Source organism: Colius striatus, chromosome 6 (genome assembly GCF_028858725.1).
Source record: "Colius striatus isolate bColStr4 chromosome 6, bColStr4.1.hap1, whole genome shotgun sequence".
In the NCBI taxonomy this organism is placed as follows: domain Eukaryota; kingdom Metazoa; phylum Chordata; class Aves; order Coliiformes; family Coliidae; genus Colius; species Colius striatus.
The window spans coordinates 34,976,412-35,002,043 of NC_084764.1; the positions used below are offsets into that span (position 1 = coordinate 34,976,412).

At 49.8% G+C, this 25,632-nt stretch overlaps 1 protein-coding gene across 2 annotated transcripts in view; it reads right to left on the reverse strand.

Annotated features, from left to right (window-relative positions):
- The window catches only part of TXNDC16 (thioredoxin domain containing 16), a 46,099-nt gene that overhangs the window by 13,677 nt on the left and 6,790 nt on the right, over positions 1 to 25,632 (reverse strand). For both annotated transcript variants that reach the window (XM_061998244.1, XM_061998245.1), the window contains exons 3-15: positions 24,946 to 25,028; positions 17,468 to 17,541; positions 16,588 to 16,662; positions 16,158 to 16,279; positions 15,566 to 15,656; positions 14,171 to 14,327; positions 12,622 to 12,788; positions 11,549 to 11,609; positions 9,974 to 10,133; positions 9,048 to 9,194; positions 8,523 to 8,582; positions 2,376 to 2,544; positions 1,757 to 1,893 (exon numbers count right to left, since the gene is read on the reverse strand). In XM_061998244.1, the coding sequence (XP_061854228.1) occupies positions 1,757 to 1,893; positions 2,376 to 2,544; positions 8,523 to 8,582; positions 9,048 to 9,194; positions 9,974 to 10,133; positions 11,549 to 11,609; positions 12,622 to 12,788; positions 14,171 to 14,327; positions 15,566 to 15,656; positions 16,158 to 16,279; positions 16,588 to 16,662; positions 17,468 to 17,541; positions 24,946 to 25,028 (1,503 nt within the window). The remainder of the gene's footprint in view (positions 1 to 1,756; positions 1,894 to 2,375; positions 2,545 to 8,522; positions 8,583 to 9,047; positions 9,195 to 9,973; positions 10,134 to 11,548; positions 11,610 to 12,621; positions 12,789 to 14,170; positions 14,328 to 15,565; positions 15,657 to 16,157; positions 16,280 to 16,587; positions 16,663 to 17,467; positions 17,542 to 24,945; positions 25,029 to 25,632) is intronic.

Here is a 25,632-nt window from a genome sequence, read left to right on the forward strand (position 1 = left end):
TTGCACGGAAAGAAATGAATAACTTCTATATAGGAAAGGGTCTGAGCTCACAGGGTCCAGCCAGATCCAGGCAGGTTCCCTCCAGGAACCCCTCTGACCACCCCCATGTTGCACAAGGGCCTACCACAGAGTTAATCAAGGCTTCACTACTGCAGAGAGTGGAATATGGGGAACAGAGGGGAGGTTTTGGAGCTCAGCTGATGAAAAGCAGGGAGGAATGGACTAAGAGGTTTTTGAGATCAGCAAGATTTTCTGCTACAGCTACAGACTTTGACCCTCCAGAAGAAGGAAGGTGTCTTAGCTGTCAGCTGGCTCAGTGAACACAGACCAGTGTTGGTTCCAGACATTTTATTTTGTTCTTACCTCTGAGTACAGTAGATTCCCTCTGGACCTCCTTATGTGGGAAAGCAGCTTGGTTTGCATTTAATCAAAGTTTACAGGCCCATTGGAGATTCAAAACAAAAAACAATCTGAAATCTTGATCTTAAGAAAGATCAGAAAATCCTCCTTTTTTTTTTCATGCAGCAATTCCCAGGGTTAGCTGGTAACTCAGAGATTGTGGGGTTGGATGGTCCTGGCTCTCCACTGCAGGTTTGACTGAAGCATGACATAATGTTCTCTTTCCACAGAATCACAGAATGTTAAGGGTTGGAAGGGACCTTGAAAGATCATCCAGTCCAACCCCCCTGCCAGAGCAGGGCCACCTAGAGTAGGTCACACAGGAACTCGTCCAGGTGAGTTTGGAATGTCTACAGAGAAGGAGCCTCCACAACCCATCTGGGCAGCCTGTGCCAGGGCTCCCTCAGCTGAACAGGGAAGTTTTTCCTTGTATTTCTTTGAAACCTCTTATGTTCCAGCTTGTACCTGTTGCCCCTTGTCCTGTCATTGGCCATCACTGAGTGAGACAACTTCAGACAAGTTCAGAAGACTCTTTCCAGCAACTTTGCTTAGAATTTCTAGTTGAAGTCCACCACTCTGGAGGCTGTGCCCATCTATCTCAAAGTCCAGAAGTGGATTCCATTGAGTTATTCCAATTTCCTTCCCTTTGATGTAAGAAATTTGGGGGTTATTTTATTTCTGCTTTGCTTATTTTCTTTAAAAAACCCAAAGGTTTTGGATTGTGTTGGTTGCAAGGTCTGGTACTACCACACTTGCAGGAGGAGCAGTCAGCAAGATAACTATCAAGCCAGCAGTGGAAAGGGCTTTCTTTAAGAAAGAATATGCTGTGATATGTTGTCCATGGAGTAGTCCATGAGGCTGATGGGTCTGGGCTCGTTCAGCCTGAGGTTATGAGGGGATTTAATGGCAGCCTAAAACTACTTTGAAGGCAACTCATAAAGAAGACAGAGCCAAGCTCCTCACAGTCAGGGGCAGGAAATACAATAGGGGCAACAGGCACAAATCATGGCAACTGCAAAAATTTCTTTGCAGAGACAGGTCACCCAGGGCACTGTTGTTTTGTACAGCACAAAGCACCACGTCTCAGTCTCTGTTGGGCTTGTCAAGTGCTACCACACTGGGTGTAGTAAACACATCAGGCAAGTGAATGTCCCCTGGGCAAGGATACAGAGCCTAGGTCCCACAGTTGGAACCACCAGCTAACTTCTTGTGAAAACAAAAAGAGTGGTGCCAGGAAGGCTGTGGTGTGAACATACTTGGAGAAATTGAAACATGGAGGAACTTCCAAGCACTTGGAATCATTCCTCTCCAATCAGGAATGAAGCTGAGCGCATTAACCCACAAATAACACACTAACCTTCACTCGTGGCTCTGTTAAATACCCCTAGAAATGAAATGTGGTGATAGGATGACAGCTCAGGTGGAAACTCTCCTCTTAAATACCCTTCTGCTTCATCAATCGTGGCCAGCTTCAGAGGGCAGGAAACTCGGCTCCTAAGGAAAGGCAGAGGAACAACATGGGCCGCTGCCACCTTCACTTTTGGGATGAAGAGACAAAAGGGTAACCTCAATCCATCAATGCCCCAACCCAATATGACAACTGTTATGCCTCATTAGAGACAAAAATAGGAAGGAAGAACCATGCTTCATCACATCAAGGCACTGGAGCTGATTATGGGGAAGAGAACAGCCCTGAGCCAAACTAGTTGCTCTGAGATCCTTGGGACACCCCTTAAAAACAACAGAGAAGGAATTCCAGCAAAGAGAGAAAGATGGATGCAGTGTCCAAGAACAGATGTTCCCTGACACTGAAAAGCACAAAAAGTTATTAAGCTGATTTCCAAATCAGGTCCACAATCTGATCTGATATTACTTTTGCAAAAAGTATTTCCATTACACAGGCTGTGAAGCATCCAGAACATCATCCAGCAGATGTGCCAACCCCGTTGTGTGGGGACTCATTAACAGACACTTACAGCATGATGAAGCTGGTCAGTTCTTCAGCTCCCCACATGCCATTGTACAGCACTGATCTCTCTCCCTTCTCATAAATCTTGATGGTAGGAAACTCAGTGACATTCTCCTTTGTGCAAACGCCAGGCCAGTCCCAGCAGTTCACCCGAGAGAGCAAAACTCCCTGAGTTCCTGGGGTAGAAAACAAATACATGTAAATAATATGGGAAGAAGACAAAAAACAATACCGAAAAAGAGAGCTTTTTGTGAACCTCTTGGGCTGTTACAGCATGGGTTGGTACTCATGCTGCCAGCTGCCAATCCTACCTGCTTTGGTGTGCATCCCACAGGGCTGGATTCTAGCACAGGTGAGCTACTGCTGAGATGTTGCTGAGAACCCTTCTTGGAATCAAATGCTGTTTCATGTGGGCAGGATGTAAAAATCCAGCCCTGAATACACAATCCCTTTGAGTACAGGCTGTCTCCCTCTTGAAATCATTCACAGATATGCCTTACACTTGAGAGCACAATAGCCACCATTTCCAACCTGTGCATGTATTAAATATTCCCCAGCAGGTGTGGACTGATCCAAACAAGAGATCACAAAGAGAATAAACTCAGGGACATGGTAGTTGCAATTCTCAGAAGGAAATTCCCAGAGACATTCACATCTGGCTGGTTACTCAAAGGAACAGCATGAAACTGAGGCAACCATCCAGGAGCATTAAAGGCAGTAAGGAAAGGCGCTGGAAATACCTTAGGAATAAGGCCAAGACAAAGAAATTATGTAGGGCCTCACTTACAGGAAAGAGAAAAGATAAAGCTTGTCGTGCTGATGTGTTCAAGGCTTTTGCATTTATTGAGGTGTCAAGGGTCTGTTCTACCTAAAGTGTGGAGCCCAAAACACAAGAATCAGTTAAAAGGCCCATAAACACAATAGATGTAATAGAGGTTGGCAGTCTGATGGCATTCACCCTGTCCTACCTATGCAAGCTGCTCATCTCCAAGTCACCAGCAGGACTTTAAGAGCCTGGGGTCTCACAGGTAAGGGAGAGGTAGAGGGAGAGCACTTGGGAATTACAGAGCAGTCAGTCTAACTTTGGTTCCTGGGACTGAAAAAGCTTTTTATGGGTCTCATCAAAGCAATAAACTCCAGGGATTCATAAGCAGTGAAACAACTGCAGATTGGTTCCCTGCATGCTCCAGTATGTCCTTATCAGCCTTTCTTTCATCCTGCAGGTCGGGCAATGACTAGCACATGCTGCTGCTGGTCCAGGGCTAAGCCTGTGCTAACCAGATGGCAGGTGAATCATCACCAGCTTCACTAGCCACAACCTCACCTAACATGCCTCCAACCTACTTGCAGGCTTGACCAAGGACAGCAGGGCTGTGTGCAGTCCTCAGGCCACACACCATCTGTGCCCACTGCAGCAAAGCCATATCTCAGAAATCTTCATGCCTTCCCTAAATTGGTTTGAAGAGGATTCAAGAGTTATGTGGGAAAGATGGGATGAAACCTAGAGACATGTACACACATGGAGGCAGATCATCACAGAGTGTCCTTCAGAAACGTGGATCAGGGCAGATGATGAGGATTTCTCACGAGTACAGCAGATCAAGCCATCTAAAGCTTCCCTCTCTGTCTGTCTGGGGTTTGATTCTGATCACTGCTTTCATTAAAGGCTGATGGAATAAAACACACACATTCAATCTGCAAATGACCCCAAGCCCAGAGGGGCTGCAAGTAATTTCAGGGCCAAAGAGTAACAACAGCAGCATTCTGTAATCAGCAGGAGGCAGAGATATCATCAGTGCTGCAGAAAAGGGCAAAGCTCACTCTGGGATGAATTCTCCATGGCGCCTACAACACGTGGGAGGAAAACGATGCTCTTCTGTCCCAGCAAGACCTCTGCAGAACCCAGTAAGTCAGGCTGGGAAACATGTTTTTGGAACAGCTTAGGCAGATGAGAGAGAATCTAGAGAGGTTTGGAAGACATGCCTCCTGAGTAAAAACCCATAGAACTGCATTTCTTTTGATTACAAATTGCCTGGAAGAAACAAACAGTAAAATGTACCAAGGTGTAAAGTCTGCTCTGGAGGCGACAGTGAGATCACTCTGCTCCCAGCTGGGCGAGGACAAGCAACAACTCATTCTCAGGTAGGGAGGTTTGAACAAATATGAAAATAAGCTCCTGAGAACCAAGCACTGCTGACTCTTTTTGGCAGAGAAGCTGTGGAAGGGTTTTAATCACAGGTTAGAAATGCTCCAGTCACGGATGGGCAAAGCGTCCCCACAAAGGTGAGGGCAGAGGTGACCTCAGCATGCGTTCCTGTCACCTGCCCTTATGTCCTTGGCATCCCACTGGGCCATTGTCTGTAACCATCCTCTTAGATTCTGCTTTCCAGCTCCCATATGGAGTTTGTTGCTGTTTTGCCTTGTGTCAAACTCATGTACAGAAAAAGCAAGTAGCAGCAAAGAGCTGAGGGTCTGCAATCCCCCTCAGACAGTAAGGAGTTCTCAAAACACTCCCCAAGAAATACTTTGTGTCATTCTTCAGGCTCTGAAATAACATCTGAAACTAAAAAGCCTGTCCTTGGATTTATTTCACACCTCTCTAATCCAGTATAGCTGGTTCTCATCATCTGTTACCACATAAGCTTGTGTTGCTCAACTCTGAAAAACACTCACATGGAAACGGGGCTTTGATGTCCCATTAAAATTGAGTTGCAAGGCTGCTCTAAGGTCCCTCAAAATGAGTTTTGGTATTTGGATAATACCTTGGGGGGCTGAGTACCAAACTGACTCTCCAAAAGAGCCTCAAAACACCTTAGAAGGGATGATCACTCTCCCATCCCAACCTGCACCATGTTATCAATTAGTGAACAAACAGCAGGTCCAGGAGTTGAGTAACTCAGCAGGACTGTTCAGCCCTGCTGGATAGGGAGAATGGTAAAAGGAACACAAGAGTCCTGTGTCCTATGAGTTTAGGTGCTACTAAAACCAGCAACAGTGAGAACCTCTGTCCTAGGGGCTTTATTAAAAAAACAGGACAAGACAAAGCATCAGTGATACTTGGAACAAGAAAAAATAATCCTTCAATGATCTAATCCTCTGGAGGGGCAGGACTGGCTTTAGAAACAGCTCACTTGAAGAGCTGGTCCAAAGGCTACAAGAAGAAAGAGAAGTAAGTTGTGTGTGAAGTGCTGCACTTCGAGAGCAGGAATTCCATCAGAATGGGAAACTACTACCCAGACAGCATCACGCAATGGACTCCTAAATCCTCACTTCATTTAGGTTCCATGAATATCCATAATGCTAAATCACATGGGTGATTTTCATGCCTTTGAACTATAACTTCAGATCCCTGTCTTTGGAGGCCACTGATCACAAAGACTCTGCAAGCACAGAAGCGAGAAGCAGAACTGGGTTGTGTTTTTTTCACAGTATATTGTTGTTCTTAGACACTGGTTTCCTCTTTTTGCAAAAACACCTAAGAAATGCTCGGCATTGTCTCACCTTCACATCCTCTTCTCCCATCCCATGCTGCTTCCATGAATGCACAGCTTGCAGAAGCAAACAAGAGCTGCAGCAGTCGGCCCCAGTGGCAGTGAGAACAGCACACCCTTGCTGCAAGAGCAGATGCACTTGGTTTGGCAAGACAAGAGATGCTTCTCTTCATCTCTTGCTAGGTTGGATCTCTCAACAAAGAGAAAACACTTGGGGGGCTATAAACTTAATTTTGTGACCATTTGCTGAACATCTGTTACTGGATGAATCACAAGGTCATTCCAGTCCCCAGCCTCATCCATTCCCTCACCCTTCATCTCATAAGGCTTATTCTCAGTGCCACTTTGCATAAGGAATTGGCATCAAAAGTGGGAGCTGGTTCTGCAACTCAAAACATGCCTCCCAGAGTGAGTGATTCATGCCTTAGACAGCTGGTCTTGGTTTCTCAGCCCTCAAGAGGAAAGCTCCACCCCAGAGAGAAAAAGGAATGGCTTTTAGGAGAGCTGCCCCAAAGCCATACCCCATGTTTCATTCTCAGTCCTGCCTAGCTCAAGATCTTCTTCCCAATCCAGACTTCTGTCCCTTGGACTGCTGTATCTTCCCTCATTCAGGCTGAGAGCCCAGGGACCTCCATCTTTTCAGGTGTTCCAGTTCCCCGGTAGCCTTCCTGTGATTGAGGCTTCCTCAATAGCAGAGACAAGGGATCTCTAGATGCACAAATGCAGCTGTTCTCTGGCCTCTCTGAGGCCTCATCAGGGAAGTAGACTGGAGTCATTCCACAGGTCACAGCTGGCCTGGGAGTCTTTGGTGGGACCTCAATGATCACAGAGAAAAGGCTCTGACCCCAATCAGTTCATAATCTCTGTTGAGAATCTGCCTGTGGCTGCTTCCATGTACTGAGATTGTTATCAAATATAAAAACACACGAGAGTCTGGCCACACAGGATCAGCCCAGGTTTAGCCACTGGCTCAGGAAGAGGCAGGGTTTCATCCACTGACTCTCCAAGGTTGCTCATCTTGCTGGTCTGACTGCTGAGGAGTCTAAAAGAAACCCTAAATCATCAACAACCATAACATCTCTAAAAACAACAACTGTCCCTGAGCTTTCCTGTTTATTCCCAGGACTGCAGTCCAGATCAAAGCTGCTGGGGACTTTCCTTTCATGCAAACTATGAACACAGAACTGCTTTCATCCAAACCACAGCACTGTCCCCAGTGTTCCCAGGAGGGTTTCCCACCAGTGCTCCCACTGCATCTGCTTCCCAGAAAGCTGGCATGGTCCTCTACAGACTCTTGACATGTCCCCCTTGCTAAGCTCTCAGCCTAAATCCTACCTGCATTCTGCAGGGCACAGTGCTCAGTCCCAGGGATGTGCCATCACTAGGAGAAATGAGCCTTCATGAAGAAGAAAAACCAAGAGAAGGCACCAGCCATTTCCAGTGGTGTCAGAACAGCTCTCACCCAAATCCACACAACTTCCCCACTGTGCTGTGATGAGTTGGGGATGGAGCCACCTGAGTATCTCCCGAAGCCAGAGGGAGAAAGAGGCATCTCTGGAAGAGACTCAGCCCACGTAAGAAGGATGGATGTGCAGAAGAACCCACCTCTCTCCACTAATTGTAGGGAGGGTTGAGGCTGAAGACTTGAATGAAGCTGAATCGGGGCTTACACTGCTCAGGAACTGCTCAGACCATCTTGAAGGACCATCCCCTCCTGCCTTTGCCACCAGACCATCCCATGTGTGCCGTCTTTTAAGTGTTGCTGCTTCTTCACTGTCACATGTTATTTAAGGAGCTCTGTGGCTGCCTGTGAGACTTCCCATGTAATTAAGCCAATCTGCAGGCCCTGAAGGCACCATCCTTGGAAACTCTTCCTCTGACACAGTCCTGCCCTGAGGGATCTGGGCCTGCCCACACCTGTCTGTCACACTTTCCACCAAAGCCAGGGCCAATTACTGCTGCTTTCCAGATCCCAAGGACAGGAGATCTGATGTGCCACTCAGCACATTGACTCGTGTGCAGCATACACTGCATCTCCATGTTCTGTGCAGCACCTAGCACCAACGGGCACAAACAGGACTCTGTTTCCATGATGCATGCTGTAGTGATTGCTGTTTGCTCCTCCTCACTCCAAAGTCCACCCTGGATCACCCACTGTCACTGGTGCTCTGCCCTGGCCTTCCCTATGCTCTTGGGAATCCAGCACATAGTTACTGTGCCCATCAACATTGCCATCATCACCATCATCCATCACACAGTCACTGTGCCCATCAACTTCACCATCATCATCACCACCATCAGCCAGGCAGCTGGTGTGTGCCAATTTACACCACCATGAGGTGACTGCAGAAGGCTGCCTTCCTGGTCCCATGACTTTAAAGAGGAATAAATGGACCACACAGATCCCTAAAGAAGAAACAAAGGACTCTTCCTAAACAACCTAATGTGGGTATTCCTTCCTCAAGAGTTTGAGGGGAAAAAAATGAGTCCATTCTGGGTGAGGGAAGGAGGTACCATCAATGTTTCACAGAATCACAGAATCTTAAGGGTTGGAAGGGACCTCAAAAGATCATCTAGTCCAACCCCTCCTCCCAGTCTTCTGGCTCCTACTGCCAGGGCAGGTGCATGCCAGCTGTAACACACTCAGACCTGTGGCACCTTACCTTTCAGGTGATCGGCCACCTCAGTGTAAGACTGTAGCACTGCCAGGGACACTGCCTCCCCTGAAACACAGGAGACACACAGCCCTGAGGGACATACAGGTGACAGACCAGCCCCACCTTGCTCCCTGACAGTGTCATGTTAGGATTCTCTGCATCCTAAGGTGCTTCAGGCTCTGAAAGACTTGACAGAAACAAGGAAAATTGGACTTAATGCTTCTGTGCAGCAGACAGCAACACAGTTGTGTGGGCTATATCCCATGAGCCCAAGCTACCACAATTTCCCCTCTTCTCCTACATTCTAGTCCCATAAAATGAAGATTAAAAACCCCTGAACCTTCTAATACCTACTATACTGAGAGATTCTGTCTTCACATAGTATGAGTCAACAAAAAGAACACATGGTGGGTGGAGGCCCAAGATGTGCCACTTATTCTTGAGGCTTGTCTCCAGGACCACCATGTGACAGAAGGCATGGGAGCAGCATGAGCTTAGAGGAGGGTCAGCCAGGCCACCTTTCATACTCACAGCTGGCATAAAAGAGGACCACAGTCCGGGAAGTCTCCAAGAGAGCAGAGTGGAAATTCTCCTCTGTCAGGACACGGATTTGCTCCAGGGACAGCTCTCGCTTCTTGTCCCTGCAAACTGCTTCCACCACTTGATCATCCTGAATGTCTGCAAGGAACCCAAAGATGGCCATGAACACTCGTAGGTGTAGAGGGCAGAAGGAACTGCAGCCTCAAGTGCCATCCCATCAGCATGTTTTTGTGTCTCAGCAGAGACACAGCGACTCAGCAAGGGGGTGGGTAACTGCCTCCTATGGGGGACCAGAGGCACACATGCAGACTCATCTCAGTGCACTTATGCTGTCTAACACTAGTTGTGCCCTCTGATATGAACACTACTCTTTAAGCATGTAGGCTCCCCTAGGATCCTGTGCCACTTTTTGTGGAAAACAAAACCAATTCTGTGGAGAAAACAAAGGCACTTTCCAGGATGCATTGCAGGGACCAGTGTTTTCTCCCTGGGGAAGGCAAGTCTGGAACAGCTTTTAGAAAAACATTTATCAATCCTTGCCAAAGGACTAATAATTCTGAGGCTCTTCTTCTGATGCTTAAAGACAGCATTGGGTACACTTTAACCCCCCATGCCTCTGAAGCTGGATACATTCAACCCTCTCCCTCGTGCAGCACTTCTGCAATTGTTCCTCTAGCAGCGGCTGGTTTTTCTCCCTGGTGCTTTTCCCTAGAAATTATGCCTGTCTGTCATGGAACTCCAGTGATCTGCAGAGAATGAAACAGTCACTTTGTACAACCATGATGTGACTGTGATAGTTTGTCTTAGATTTGCAAAAGCACTCTCTAATGCTTTGCCATGTGCCTGCACATCTCTAGCAGAAGCTGATTTTAAGTGATATCTGATGACAAACAGCTTTTCACTGTGTAGTTGCACACCTTGGTTGTTGTTCTCTTTTTCATCCTCGTCTTCCTCCTCCTCCTCCTCCTCCTCCTCCTCCTCCCCCTTGTCCTGGATTTCTTCAACCTTGTTCTTATCTTCCACGAGGGTTATAACTTCATCAGTATCTTCCAAGACCAAGTATTTGATTGGCACTCCCTAAAGAAAACAGAATAAATCAGTGGGAGCAAACCATCAACCTGTGCCCATTCCACCCACAAACCAAACTCAAGGCTGATGGGGCACCATCACCCAGCTCCTTATTTTGGGGGTATGTGAACAGACGCCTAAAGCTGCCAAACAGGAGGGAATATGGAGTGTGTTTCTTTGGCCTAATTGCAATCACACAGTTTTTCTTAGTCTAGACTTCCTTGGGAGGGAGTAATTGTGGCTAGGTGGGATCCTGTGTCTGGAGTGGTGTGAACGTGAACCCTGGCTCCACTTCCCAGCAACTCAACATGGATCTCCCACTGCAAGAAAAAGCCCAGTGGCCAAACAGTGAAGGAGAGCAGGGAGGGAGGTACAGGGCCCATTTGACTGTCCCCCATCTAAAAGAATCAGAGCAGCCAAACAGTGAAGGAGAGAAGGGAGGGAGGTGCAGGGCTCACTTGGCTGTCCCCCATCTGAAAGGATCAGGCTGGGTCAGGGCAGGCCCACCCCAGCCTGGGAAACTGGCATAAAAAATTCTTTATTTCGTGGACTTCAACCAAGAAGACTGCTCCCAAGAGGGCTTCCAACCCATGGAAAGAGAAGAGCAAAATGTATTTATCAGAAATGAGACCTCATCTGCTTAAAACCAGTTCTGGCACTGCCTCAGCAAAAGGCATTTCAGAGAAAATGAATTTTATAATCAACTGAGAGAAATGACAAACTGCTGGCACCTCCCATTGGCTCTAGAAGGAGAAACACATCTCTCACCAGGGCATGGGAAGCCCTCAGGGGATGCTCAGGTTCAGGTCTGATCCTGTATCTCTGCAATCACAAGTGTGACAGTTCAGGTAATCTGGGGCAACTTGTGTTCCCTGGTATCTGCTGGCATCGAATGCCACCTCGCCTCACAGGCTGGGTCAGGTCCCTCCAGAGTTTAGCTCATCTTCATCAACCTCATTTAACTTCCACCTTGCCCATTTCCCAGATCGCTGCCTGCAGCACTATTTGGCTCAGCACAGACCTTTGCTTGTTTGCTCTCTGTTTCTTTTCCTCTCCCATCTTTGGAATGCCTTTCTGAAGGCAGGCAAAGGCCTTTAGAAGTCCAGATCTCTGGGGAATTTGCACTTGGATTACTGCCTTAGGTACTTCACAACCTCGTGAACTTTAAGGTGCAATGGAAATGCCACTCTATGTTTTGAACTCAGAAGAAAGTCATTATTGTCTCTTCACTAGCAGGCATAATTGCTCTGCAGTACCAAATTCAGGTAGTTCCAAATCGGTATCTAGGGAACGATGTTTCCCCTTGAGCTTCTGGGAAGGCTTTCCTACAGCAATGGAGCTGAGCAACACTCCAACACCTCTCAAGAGCTTCATGCCCAGATAGGGAAATAAGAGCTGTACAATAAAGAAACCCAACATCTGACCTCATCTGGCATCTTGAGAGCGACGTTGGACCGGAGGAGAATGTTCAAACCCACGAGGTCCCTTCCAAAATACAAAGTGAACATTAGAAGGTGCAATGTGCAAGGTGACTCCCTGCCTTCAGCCTGCCTGGCTGGCAAGCCCACCTCTCTCAGGGGTACCATGCCCTCAGAGTCATGCTTCAGGGTCCCCAAAGCACCTGCAGGAACCCAGAATCATCAGTGGTGGAGAAACAGGCTCAAGTGATCTTTTGGTGAGACTGCACTGCATAATGTGCTTATTTCACAAGGGGCTTGGATCCCCTTTCCATGTTTTGGGTCTTTGCTCACTCACTGATAGCCACAGCCCAGTGCAGCTGCTCTGCTGATGGATTTCAGCTCATGAGTCAATGCAGCCAAGAAGTGTCTCCATACAGGGAGGTCCCATGGTGGCAGAAAGCTGGAATAAGGAGAGTCCACTTCCATCCTTCCACCATCTCCTGCCATTTGCACAGCTGCCAGCAGACATCCCCAAGGGCTGTGCCATCATGCCTACAGAGGCTGCACACCTCCTTTGGCAAGACACCACGGAAACACTGGCTAACACAAGCCGCTATGGTGTGTGCAGGCTGCTCCTAAGCTCATGTAGCAGAGATAAGTGATGGACAACTGCAGAGGAAGCCAGATCTCCACAAGTGTGTGACCTTTCCTCCTGGGGAACAAGCATGTTGGTCTCAGGGAGCCCTCAACGACTGAGGCATTGCTTACTGAGCAGAGACTCCCATTGCATCCCAGCACCCAGAGTCCACCTCCTTTACTGCAGAGGACAAGATACTGTGCTAAGTTTCCTTTCTAAAATCTCTCCTAATCTGAATGTTTTTCCACTTCTAAGTCAGCAAAAGAGTCAAACATTTCTACACTTTCAGCCAGCTTGAAACCAAACCAATCTGATTCTGGACAAGGCTTTAAGTGTGACATCCTCTTGCAGGATACAGCCTACTTTTACTGCCTTGCATACATGATCCTGATGGTAGGGTAACTGAGCTCACAAACAACACAGAAGCAAAGAGAACCCCAAAACACCTGAGAGCAAATACCTGGACAAAAGGGCAACTCCTGCTTTCCCCAAGAGCTGCCAGGCCACAAATTCTGCTGTTCTCCTGTCAGCCTCGTAGGTCTCTTTCTGGCTGAGGATGAACACAAGTGGTAGCCCAAGCTGTAAGTGAACAGTGGAAACCTTCTCTGGATCCTCAGCAACCTCTGTCTGCAGAAAAGATATGGTTATACTGCAGCACATCTCCACACCCTTGAAGTTACCTCAGCTATTCTCCTGCGCAGCCCAAGCCATCATATGATCCTCAGCCAAGGAAATAAGGAGATTCTCAACAAAAAGCCTCCAACTCCAATTCTAAAACATCCATTGAAGTAGAATCCACACAAGTCTGGTTAAACTGTTCCAACCTGTCATGACTCTCCCTGTTTAAAACCTGGCCTTTATTATGCATGTTCTTTGTGACTTAGCAACTTTAGATGTCAAATCCCTATTAATTTTTATGTATCTGGCATCCATCCCCTGAGGCAGTTTGAATACCCTGGCCACAACATGCCAGAGCTGGCATCCTCTCCCTTCCTGCCTTGGACATGCTGCTTCATGACAGCACAGAGCTGCTTAACGAAGTGCCTTCCCTCCACAGGCCTAACTCAGGAGGCTGGCTGAAGGAGGCACTTCCCAGCTCATCTAGCCATCCTTTCAGCTGGGCAGAAATGTCACTAGAGGCCTGCTGAAGTTCACTGCCCCATGGGAAGAGGAGGGAATCTCCTGTCTCTTGTGCTCATCACGGCATTAATGACTGCTAGTGAGCTCCCCACGGGGCTGAACGTCCTGTGGGGAGCCTAAAGGAGTGGCTAAGGACTTTGTGTCTTTCTGAAGAAAAGGAGGCTGTGAAGCAACCCCATTGCTCTCCACAGCTTCCTGAAGAGAGGACATGGAGTGGGAGACGTTGATCTCTTCTCCCTTGTACTCACAGACAAGATATGTCGGAATGGTTCAAAGCTGTGCTAGAGGAGGTTTACACTGGACATTAGGAAGCATTTCTTTACTGAGAGGGTGTAAAAGCCTGGAACAGGCTTCCTAGAGGTGGCCAATGCCCCAAGCCTGTCAGTGTCTAAAAGGCATTTGGACAACACCTTTAAGAGCATGCTTTAACTTTTGCTCAGCCCTGAAGTGGTCAGGTATGTGAGGTAGGTGATCATTATAAGTCCCTTCAAACTGACATAGTCTGGTCTATCCTATCCTATCCTATCCTATCCTATCCTATCCTATCCTATGTGTTCCAGTGAAGTCTAAGGGGCATCTCCACCCTGTTCCCTCTCATGGTGTTTACAGATAACCAGAGATGCATCAACTGGAGCCCAAGCTCCCTAGGAAGTTCTAAGCAGGCTGAGCAGTGCAATGGAGTGTCACTCCCATCCAGCCTCATGTCTGTTCCTTGCTTGGACCCAGTCTAGGAGCTTTACCATTAACTTCATGGGGAAGGGTAAGATCCCTCCTACAGCTTGCCCTCTGCTCACACCTCCCTCATCCTCACATCTGCTCCAGGTGCCCTCGTGCACACAGCCCAAGCAGCTCCTCCCTCCCAGTCATACCACCAGAGGAGCCCCCATGAGCTTGAGGTGCCTGTGGATGTTGAGCCTGGTCAGAGCCTGCCCCATGGCCGTCCTCCTGCAGGGCTGTGCCAGGTCTGTGGCCTGCTGGCAGTGGCAGAACAACAGCCGGGCAGATGATGCCTCAGGCTTAGCATTGCTGTGAGAGAGGAAAGAAAAAACCACGCTGAAGCTCCAAGGCATCCACCACAGGCTTTTAAAGTGCCCTGACATGTTTTACAGGGCAGATGATCGTGAGCTGAGGATTTGGCAGGCTTGTGAGACCTACCTCTGTAGGTCAGGTCACTGCTGCTCCGGTTGGCTGAAAGCTATTCATGCTGGTGAAGCTACCACCATTTCATCTGCTAAGGAGACAGCCTGCCGGTGGCCTTTCTGCTTTAAGGAGAAGGAAGCCCAATTGCTATCCAAATGGCAACCGTGCCATCTAGTGGCAGCCACAAAACGCTGTCCCTGACCGTGATACTGGCAAGGATGGCACCTCGGGGAAGGACCACTGTGGTGCCTGCCCTGGTGTCACCTGTGAATGCAGGCAAATTGCTACAAGAAGGCTTTGCTGATCACGTAACATACTGTGTGATGTTCCCACCTCCCTCCCTGTGCGTTTCCTGACTGCAGTAGGTAACAGCAGCAGCAGCGAGCTGTGTTGAAGGATCTGCCCTTCTAATGCAGCCCCTCTCAGGTGGGAAGGGGGTGGCCTGAGCTGGCCAGCTCCAGGGACGCCAGAGAGGAAGTCCCAAATGCATGAGCAGTGTCTCCTGCAGCTGAACTGCAGAACTCACTGCTGCCAGAAGTTACTGAGGTGAAAAGACGTGTTTAAAATAAACTCTGGTGGCTGTTAACACAATGAGACAGGTTCAGCTCCCAGCTCCAAGGGTCCTGAAACTTCTGACTGCCAGAAGGTGTGGGGCTGCAGGCAGTACACATCCACCTCCTCAGCTCCTCGGGAGGCACCTATGGCCACTGCAGAGGTAAGAGAGTAAGGGAGGCCTTGCTTTGACTCACTATAGCAGTTCTTATCCTTCTCAGATGGCCAGACTCGATCATCAAGGCACAAGGCAGTGTTTTAAGACTGTAACATCAGCTGTATCAGCCCTCCTGAAAACCCACAGCAGAGGTTTGGTCAGTCAGCTATGGAAAGGAGGCAGTGGGCTCCTCTCCTATAAAATCCCATTCAATAAACAGTCACAAATGGCACAACCAGTCCAAGTCCAGGAACACAAGCAGCCGCTGGTTTTGGAATAGCAGACCAGATCTGACTGTCCACCCTTGCCATAACATCCTAATGCCATCCCAGATTTGACCTGGGAATCTGAGAAACCAAGAGCAGAGCAAAGAGCTCAGGGGAGCAGCTCTGCCTGGGTGGCTGTCTGGACATACCCAGTGTCTCCCAGCAGCGTTGCCTCAGTTGTCAGAACAAACTGGTGGACAGTCCCATAGACAAAAGCTGCCTCCATCACAGCTCTGTGCTCTGGAAAGAGAAAGGCAAAACAAACTCAGCTTGGCTCCCTCCAGATCTCCCTCTTCATCAATGGATGGAAATATCAATGTCTAGGCTTTCACAAACTCCCAGTAAAAAGTCACAGCTGTCTGAAGACACACTATGAAGGTAACTGAGCTGGACCCATCTGCTGATCCCCAGTAAACACACAGGTAGTGTATGTGAATCCATTCTATGGTGTCACCAGAGATCTGCCTATGGATTCCTTTGTTTTTTTAAGACAACCCCTGGCTTGCCTCCCCTCTCAAGTCCATCTCTGAAATATTACCCTTCCAGAAAAGTTAGCTGGTGCAACTGATCCCTTTGGAAACACAGCAAGACATCTAGAGGTGGAGAATTTGTGTCTGGATGGCCTTTTCAGGTTTCCTTGATCCCACATTTGCAGGATTTTGGGTCAGAAACCCAGCTCCCTTGCATCTCAATAAAATGGCTCTGGGAGGAAAGCAAAGAGGAGAAGCTGAGCTTTAATACCTGCTGTCCCAGTAGCTGGTACATAGGCAAAAACCATGTTTGACCTCCCTTTCAATGCATTTTCAATGTTCTGAAGATCTGCCAGTGTTTCCACGTATTTAACTTCATTGAAGAGCAGGGCACTGAGGAGTCAGGAAAAACTCATTAGCAATTGTTTTCTCCTGAGAGTGAATTTGCAGTCACATAGGTGTGATGGGAAAAACAAGGTGTCATTCCAGCTTCGTGCTGGTAGACTGAAGATTCACAGCAAAATACAGCTGGGGAGTTATCTTAAGGGCATAGATTTAACAGGGTTAAATCATATCAAAGGGAGAAACAGCCTTCTGTTTCACTGGAAGACGTGGGGTTTGCATTTATGCAAAACTTTGTATCAGTAAGTGCAACTGGAAAGTGAAGGATTTCACAGAGATGCATCTGATCTGTTACTTACAACAAAACGTTGGCAACAACGGAGTTCACATCAAACAAGGCATCGGTGGGGAACTCTCTGATCAACACGCTCCCCCTAGGGAGGGAAGAAAGAGCATCACCAGACAAACTGTGAAAGGTTAGCCACACACACTGATTGAAATGCCACTCTGATGAATACTTCCAGCTATCTGCTGGCAGGCGTGGCTGAAAAGTCAGAATTGACTTTGGGGATTTCACAGGGCCGGGTGTCCAGGCAATGCTGGTTTAGTGAAATCACCTCTGCCACTGCCCTTTGGCTCAGCTTCTGAGGACTGCTGATGACAGGCCTAGCACACACTGACAGAAGGTCTCTACATACCAAGCATCACCCTGTAGACCCCCACCACCAAAGGAAATGTTTCTGTGGCTCATGTACAGCAGTCAATGAGAACTGAACTAACACATGGACAAGCTTCCAGCTGACAACCCACAGAGAGACCAAGAGCTACACCTTCACACTCAGGGCTTATGAGCTAACCACACCAACAGGAAGAGTGTTTCTTCCTAGGACTAGAGCCAAAACCAACTTGTCAGTATAACTGAAGAACCCAGTGGTGGGAGGCCATGAGGAGAGAAGAACACTGATGGAGGATTTCTCTCGTGGTTTCATATAGCAGCACAGCCCTAAGCTGCTCAAAAGAACATGGGGCAGGATGGGGGCTCTCACATTGAGGACAAAAGCATCTACTTTACCTGTGTTGGACCTCTCAGGAGTACTTTTTGCTAAACTCTGGATGCCACTGCTGTCCTCATGGGTTCCTCTTTTCTTCCACTGACATCTCTGAGCACTGCCAGTGTTTCCTTCAAACATTTGCCCTAGAAAGCAATCCCAGTGTGGTGCCCAGAAAGCCTTCCCTCACCTGAACAGGTAGGCTGTCCTTAATGCATTTTCATTTCCACAGTATCTCGAGATGTCCTCTTTGGGACAATTAACCTAGACATTGAAAGCATTCAATTAGACATTCATCTCCACAAATGACTACAAAGATACAGCACTGCAGTTTTGTTCCATTCAAGAGTGTAAAAACCACCTTTCTAAAACTGCTTGGAGAGGAAATACAATAATACAGAGTCCAGAGATAGGTATTGGAGTTTGTAGTTGAGTTCTCCAGCTCAGCCTGTCTTGACTTGGGTCAGATAGGTTCAAGAGATCTTCTGACCTACCCAGAATATTCATAGTGACAGATTGCTGCTTCCTTATTAAATTCAGCCACAGAAAATTGAATACATACATACATACATACATACACAAGTACCTCTTTATAATCTGATTACACTTGCCTAAATTTGTAATTCCCTCAACAAATTCAGTTTTGGAAAGGTGATATTTTTCACCTAAAAGGTTGTTTTTTTTTCAGACAAAACCCCCTTTTTGTGAAATATTTATTGCACTGAATTGAAAAGAAGTGAACTGACTCCATACATCATTCTTTGCAGTTTGAGTTGACAGAAGGGAGCTGTGGAGGGAGTTGGGAAAGTCCCACTTGAGTGAGACAAGTGGGCTGATGCCCTCCTGGGGATTGTGGTCTTTCTTCTGCCATGCCCATGGGTACACAGCAGTGACCAAACCACTCAGGCAGCTACTGGGAGGCCAGGTGAGATCAGAGAGCTAAGCATGGTATGTGTGGTTGCTCATGAAAAAGATCAAACTGTGGGAAAAATGTGAGTAGCTAAATGTCCCCTAAACACATGAAGGTAAATCAAAGACCACATGTACATCTGCAGAGAGAGGAGGATGAGGGGATACTGAGGGTCTTCCTCACCAAGGATGCACTCAAAGTGCTTTCAAAGCCCTAATTACCTGCTGACAAAAGCTGTGACTCCACATCAGGGCTGGCTGGGACATTCATGTGTCCCTGGGTCCCACCTGCCTCTCAAGCAATGCTCCATGTTCCCCCCAACCCCTGTCCCCAGAGGGTCACCAAAACCCAGGAACTCTGAATAAAAAGCCACCAGGAACCCAAGCTGTTTGTTTGTCCTGCCCAGCCCACCACTAACCCATGGCCCTCAGCAACCCAGCTCCATGGCTCTGCAATAGCTCCAGGGACGGGAACGCTCCCATCTCCCTGGGCAGCCTGGCACAGGGGCTGACAAGAGACCAACCCCCACCTCACCACAGCCTCCTGTCAGAGAGTGCTCATGTCTCCCCTCAGCCTCCAGGCTGAACACCCCCATTCCCTCAGCTGCTCCCCATCACACTTGTGCTCCAGCCCCTTCCCCAGCTCTGCTGCCCGGCTCTGGACACGCTGCAGCCCCTCAGTGTCCCTCTGGCAGTGAGAGGCCCAACCCTGAACACAGCACTCGAGCTGCAGCCTCACCAGGGCCCAGCACAGGGGGACAATCCCTGCCCTGCTCCTCTGGCCACACTCAAACACCCCTGAGAGCATCAGTGCCATGCCCAGGAGAAGCTGATCTCCCTTAAACAGTTGCAGGTGCTGAAAGTTGCCCAGCTGCTCCCAGACCCCCTGCAGAAGGGAAGCATCACACCAGGGCCCTTCAGCTCTCTCTCCAAGAGAGATCATCCATTATGGACTTTGCAGGTCTTTGGGATTTAGTCTAATCATCACAGCACATTCACCCCAATAATAAATGATGAAGAGAAGCAAGAGCTTCTTGTGTAGCCATGGCAGAAGCAGTTGGCCTGGGCAGCTGTTTGAAGCTGAGCCCAGCTGCTGCTGGGGTGTCTGTGGGATGCACTGGCAGGAAAATGCTGTGCCTGGGGAGGAAGAGCAGGTCCTGGCTTCTGCAGGCAGCTCTGCCAAGAAGGAAAGTGCTGAGCAAGCTGCTCCAGGAAGGATCCTCGCAGGGAAGGAGCTCCCTGAGGGGAGAACCAGCTGCTTGAGCCAGCGGATGTCCTGCCCTGCATGTCCTGGTTGGGTTCTGAGCCCTGACGCCTCTCAGGCAGCTCAGAGCTTCTGTGCTTTGCTGTCCCGGGATGCCCCCAACAACCCTGGCAGCTGGAAGCCTCCAGCTCCCACAGCATCTTGAGGAGGCTCAATCCTGACTGGTTCAGCTGCCAAGGCTTGGGAAGGCAAAAGGCAATGAACAGGGGGCTGATGGCAAAGCAAAACCCACAGAGAAACCTCCTGAGCATGGCAACGTCCCATGGGCAAACACACCAAGAGAGAGCCAGGAAGCCTTTCCCCATCCCCTTTCACTTTCCACACACCAAGAGAGAGCCAGGAAGCCTTTCCCCATCCCTTTCACTTTCCACACACCAAGAGAGAGCCAGGAAGCCTTTCCCCATCCCCATCCCCTTTCTCTTTCCCCTTTCCCTTTTCTCTTGGGCCTGGCCCCAACTCCATTTGCAGAGCTGCAGGAGGTTTGCAGGGGCTTCGTGCTCCTTCTAATCCACAGCTCTGACGTGGCCCTGCAGCAGAAACCAAGGCTGCTGATGGCCTTGCTGAGAACAGCCCCAGGAGAGCAGGGGCCATGGGGGACAGCGAGGCCTGGAGTACTGGAGGTTGGCTGAGGGAAAGGGCTGAGGCCTCATCCCCACCGAGCTGCAGAGCTGACCAGCCTCCACAGGGCCCTTGGAGAGTCCACACAGCTGGAAACGAGCATTTCCCAGCCCCAGTTGGATGGAAAAGCTCTTTATCAGTGGAAATAGCAGCTGCTCATGACAAATAAATGTTCCTCCATGTACACAAGCACTCGGCATGACAAAGCCCATGGCTCTCCATCAGCTGCGTGGCCAAAACTCTGGTGGCACGAACGGCCAGGGATAAACAGAGGCAAAGCAAACAGCCCTGGAATGGCTTCTTGTAAACACAGTGACTTCTCTTTGTAAGTGTCTTCATAACGCTCTGTGCTCTGACATCTCACATCTGCTCCAGCCAACACCGTCTCCTGCTGCCCCCACCCCCGTTCAGAGAGAAAACCTTGTCCCAGATGTGCTGTGGCAGGGGCACTGGGGACACTGGGCTCCCAATAAATGGCATTCTCAGTGCTTTTATCCATCCCAGTTCCACCAAAAGGAGATCAGGGAGCACACCGGTGCTGGAGGAGATTTGGGGAGGGTGATGGGCTCAAGGAGCTCTGGGAGGTTTCTCCCAGCCCTGGGGAAACCCCTCCAGCTCAGCCAGGCTCCTCTCAGCACGTGGGGCTGGCTGTGGGAAGGGAAAGAGGAGCCAGAGCAGGGACTGTTCATCACTGACAGAGCTGCCAACACCAACAGGAGCAAAGCTGCTCACATCTGGGAGCTGGAGGATGGCAGCAGCTTCAGGCTGCCAGAGCCCTGTGCCCTGGAGCAGAGGCCAGTCCCAGCCCTGCACACCTGGTGCTTTCTCTGCTTTTATTTCCCCTTTTTATTCTCTTTATTAATTTTCTGGCCTTTCCCCACTGGCTGTGGGGTGCTGGGGGAATGGCCACAGGAGGGAGAGGGTCAGAGCATCATTGTGGTTGGAAAAGCCCTTTAAGCTCCTTGAGTCCAAGCCCTCCCCTCACTCTGCCCAGCCCACCACTAACCCATGGCCCTCAGCACCTCAGCTCCATGGCTGTGCAATAGCTCCAGGGATGGGGACTCCCCCACCTCCCTGGGCATCCTGGCACAGGGGCTGACAGCCCTCTCAGGGAAAAAACTCTTCCTCAGCTCCACTCTAAACCTGCCCTGGGGCAACTTGAGCCCGTTTCCTCTTGTCCTGTCACTTGTAACTTGGGAGAAGAGACCACCCCTGGGCTTGTAGGACTGGAGGGCTGGTGTTCTGACCATGGCAGGACCTTGCTCACAAACTGACTGCTCAGAGAAACAACTTCTCTCAGGGTTTGGGGAGGTTTTTAGAGGGTTTTTCTTTCAGCCACAAAGTGGCACCTTCTGCAGCTGGGAGGGCTCAGCAGCAACCGCAGTGAAGCCAGAGCAGGTGGTGGCTGCTCGTGGCCCCGGTGCTGGGACCCAAAACCCTACGCAGATTTGTAGGCTGGCTTGCTGGGAACCCTGGGACTTTTGCATGAGCCCAGCTCCCCCTCACACGAGCCCAGCTCACCAGGCTGCTGACAGAGTCCTGTTTTTACCCAATCCACAGGGTCTGCCGGCAAGGCCGCAGCTCAGCACGTGGGGCAGGGTGGCGGCTGAGCCGTGCTCAGCGCTGCCTCCTCACTTTTACGGCCTTGTTTAAAAGGCAGCTGCTTGACACGAGCCTGACACTGTTTAGTCTCTTGTGCTTTGATGCTTTGGGCTCTGGGAGTGCAGCAGAGCTGGCAGATGGGCAGCAGCTCCCTGTGGATTCCACGGGCACCGATGTTTCCACGTTTCGGGGAAATCTGGTTAAAAAAAGCAGCTCAGCATGGGAAACCCTTGGGATTTGTCAGCAGCCTCCTCAAACCCGTTGCCCAGCCCAGGCTTTTGAGTAAAGACCCGATGAGCCCCTTCCAAACCTCTCGCACAGCCTTTGCCCCCAGGGCCAAGCCATGAGCAGCGCTGTCCTGCCCCTGCCTCTGGGTTTCCCACTGGAGGAAGGCGATGTGGTGCCTCCAGCGTGCCTGGGCTGTGTGAGGAGCAGCAAGTGGGATCTCACATCATCACAGGCCTCATCTGGATGCTCTTAAGGGAGAGACTTTCTCCGGGGGCGAGCGCCAGGCACGGCATGAGCGCACGCGGCCGCGGCAAACAACCAGGCGCTGGCCTCGGATGCTCCCTCCCCTCGCCCAGCCACCACAGCTGTATTTTTAGCTCCTCATCCCACTTGGGCTTGTAAAACTTGCCCTGTGTTTTCAATCAGTTGTAGATCACCTCCAAGCACTGGCTGGATTCTTCCCAGCCCTGTCAGTTGTCCTCTTGGTTGGCTTTCCCATGACAGCATGTCCCCCCATCACAGGGGCTCTGCTCCTCCCAGCCCTTCACCAGCATCTGCCTTCTGGCTGGAGGATGGCTCTGAGCCCAGTGGGGCTGCAGGCTGCCCTCACCATCACAGGGCCCAGCATCCACTTAAGCACAAGGGAAAACTTCTTTGCTGTATGGGTGAGGGAGCCCTGGCCCAGGCTGCCCAGGGAGGGTGTGGACGCTCCTTCTCAGAAGGTTTCCAAACCAGCCTGGACACGTTCCTGTGCCCCTTGATTGAGGGGAACCAGCTTTAGCAGGAGGTTGGGCTGGAGGAGCTCTGCAGGACCCTGTCCACTCCCACCATTTGATGATTCTATGATCCTCCAGCTCACCCTCAGAGAGCATGACAGCAACCATCAGCAAGTCCTGATCAGTCAGAACATCAGCAATTCAGACAGTCTGGAAGAAAACTCAGGTGAGACCTTCGGCCTCTTACAATGCTGAACCAAAAAGCCAACATGAAAAAACATTGTGATTATTCATATGTTGAAGAGAAGCTTGAAACTGTGGCTGTACAGGGGTAGTGCTGCCACTGCCCTGCTGCTTCCAAGGTTCTGCATGCTCGTGCCCCTGAAGGGCCCTCATGAGTACTCCTTCCACCTGCAGCCAGACCCTGCACGGGAGCTGCTGGGAAGGAACTTCCCCACCCGTGAGCATCAGGAGTGTCTCTGCATGGGAAAGGAGCCGGCAGGAGACATGCTGTGCCTCCTCCACCACCTCAAGCAGGAACTGAGGAGGAATCAGGGTCCCAGATTCTTCTACATCCTCTGCAAAGCCCCTACCTAGATGTGCAGAAAACTGCCCTCTGGTTCCAGAAGTTCACAACATCAGCCTGGGAGGAGCTGCCTCAGTCACAAGGTGGAGAACTTGTCCTCCAGTCGCTCCTGCAAGCTGAAGCTGCCAAATGCCTCCCAAAGCCCTGTCTTCATTGAGCTGCTCTTCGGTGTGCAGCAAGGTGACTCAGACATCTTCACGAGCAGCCAGAGCTCACCACATGGGCTCTTCAGCCCAAGCACCACATGGCCCCAGAGTTGTGCTGTGGCAGAGGCAAAGTTCTTCAGGCACGTGGCCAGGAAGGCCTCGTTTCACAGCTTCCACCTCCATTGCCTGCAGCTCTGCACTGGCATCCTGGCAGGAACAGGCTTTTCCACTTATACCATGAAGACAATTGTGATGCACCTCCTGCCCACCACACTCCTGTCAGACTGGCACCAGAGGTATTTACAGCCACACACAAAGGACGTCATGCGGTACCTGTGCCACTGCCTTGAGGAGAAGCATCTCAACCACTTCTTCTTTGGCAATGAGAAGGTGTCTGAGGAGATCATCTTTCCCCCAGGCTTCTGAGAGTCTGAACCACTCAACCTCTGCAAGTGTCTGGCAGAGGATCCATCCCTCCATGCTGAGGCATTGTGTGACTGGGATAAGCCCACAAGACGACTCTTCCATGGAAAATGAAAGAGGTCTCCAGGCAGAGACAATCTGTCATCAAGCGGCCAGAACCCCCAGCCACCACCCCCTGTGCTGCTGGGGCAGAAGAGGTGGCGATCCATGAAGAAGTGGGGTAGGGAAGATGCCCCCAGCTTTAGCTGTTATCTCTCGTTCCCTTTCCTTGTTCTGATTAGCAATACATTAATTTTCCCCAAGCTGAGTCGGCTTTGCCTGTGAGGGCAATCACTGAGCGACCTCCCCGTCCCCATCTCACCCCATGAGCTTTCTGTTAGGAATCTTCTCTCTTCTTCTGAACAGATGAGTTGTGGAGTCTCCTTCTCTGGAGATATCCAAAACTCACCTGGACAAGTTCTTCCTCTGATGTCTATTAACTATAGACACTATAGACTTTCCCAGAAGCAGATGCTGAGGAATTCTCTCCTCATCCTGCCTGCTGTATGCACACAACTAGTGAAAAGACAGCCTCTTTGGACTTGAATCTGAATTCAACTGAGATCCAAAGAGATCCAAAGGTCTAAGAGGTTCAAAATTCTGGAGATGATGAGCCAAGCACCACCCCCACACACAATGCAGCAATGTCACTACCTCGTGTCCTGAGAAAACGAGGCTGGAAGCAGAATGACCGTAACGAGCGTCTGAAACACCCAAAGGAACAGCCCAACAATGCACAGGACAAGATGCCAGAGAAACTCAGCATGAAGGGGTTACAGGCCAAATCAGTCTCTAGTAACAACAAAAGGAACTCATGTGAACAGCCATCAGGTAGCTTCCACCATCTATAAACCTTGGGGCTGTGTGTCAGAATTGGCCTCTGTCTTCTAATCTGGCAGCAGTGAAACAACAGAAATCGAGTCTCTCTGGAACACGAAGTCTTCCATGTCCCACTGGCAGAAGCTGTGATGCAACTCACAAGCAGCAAATGTAAGACCAGGGCAAGGGATAACATGGGATGCCTTGGTCTGTTTTCTTGTGGGGTTTCACTGGTGTCAGTCCCCAACGTGGTTCTGTCTAGCTCACAGAAAGCCCTGCACAAATAAGAAGCCTGTCCCACTCCTCCTCCCCATTTACCTTCACCACGGAAATGCCATAGTCCTGGAGGGCTTCCGCTGAGTTCTCAATCTGCTCCAAGAAGGGCTGGGGCCCAGGAGAAACTGAAAGACAAAAGAAAATTGTTTCCATCCTTTCTTCTTAAGGATGAGGCAGATAAGAGTACATTTAGTGCAAGCACTGTCTGTGCTCTGCCATGGTAACAGTACGTTGAGGTCCCCATGCAAACACCCTGGCACATCTGAGCTGACCTGCCCAGGTCAAGCAGGGAGCCTGGAGGGGCCTATGAGGATGTGGCTGAGGGAGACAGAGGAACTGTGACTGTTTTTATCAGACAGGTACTGCTGGGCTGAGCTGCAAGTGCTCAGAGTCAAGAGCATGCTCCTGTCATGCACCGAGACAGTGCCTGACACAACATGGTCTTGCTCTTACTCAGAGAGTAAGGTATTTATTGAAATAAAATTAATTACAGGCAATAATGAATGCCCACAGTCTCTGCTCTTTCTTTTCTAACATATCCAGTCACATGGGAGCTGTGTTGGTGTCTCAGCCCACACCTGTCTCTGGGAAACCATACCTGAGGGTCATGAATGAGCAGAACAAGAAAAGCAAGGCCAAGGATGTCTGAATTCTTGGCAGCCCATTCCATAGTCCCCTGCATGCAAGGGATTCCCCTTTCCCTGCAAGGTACCATGGAAAAAAACCCAT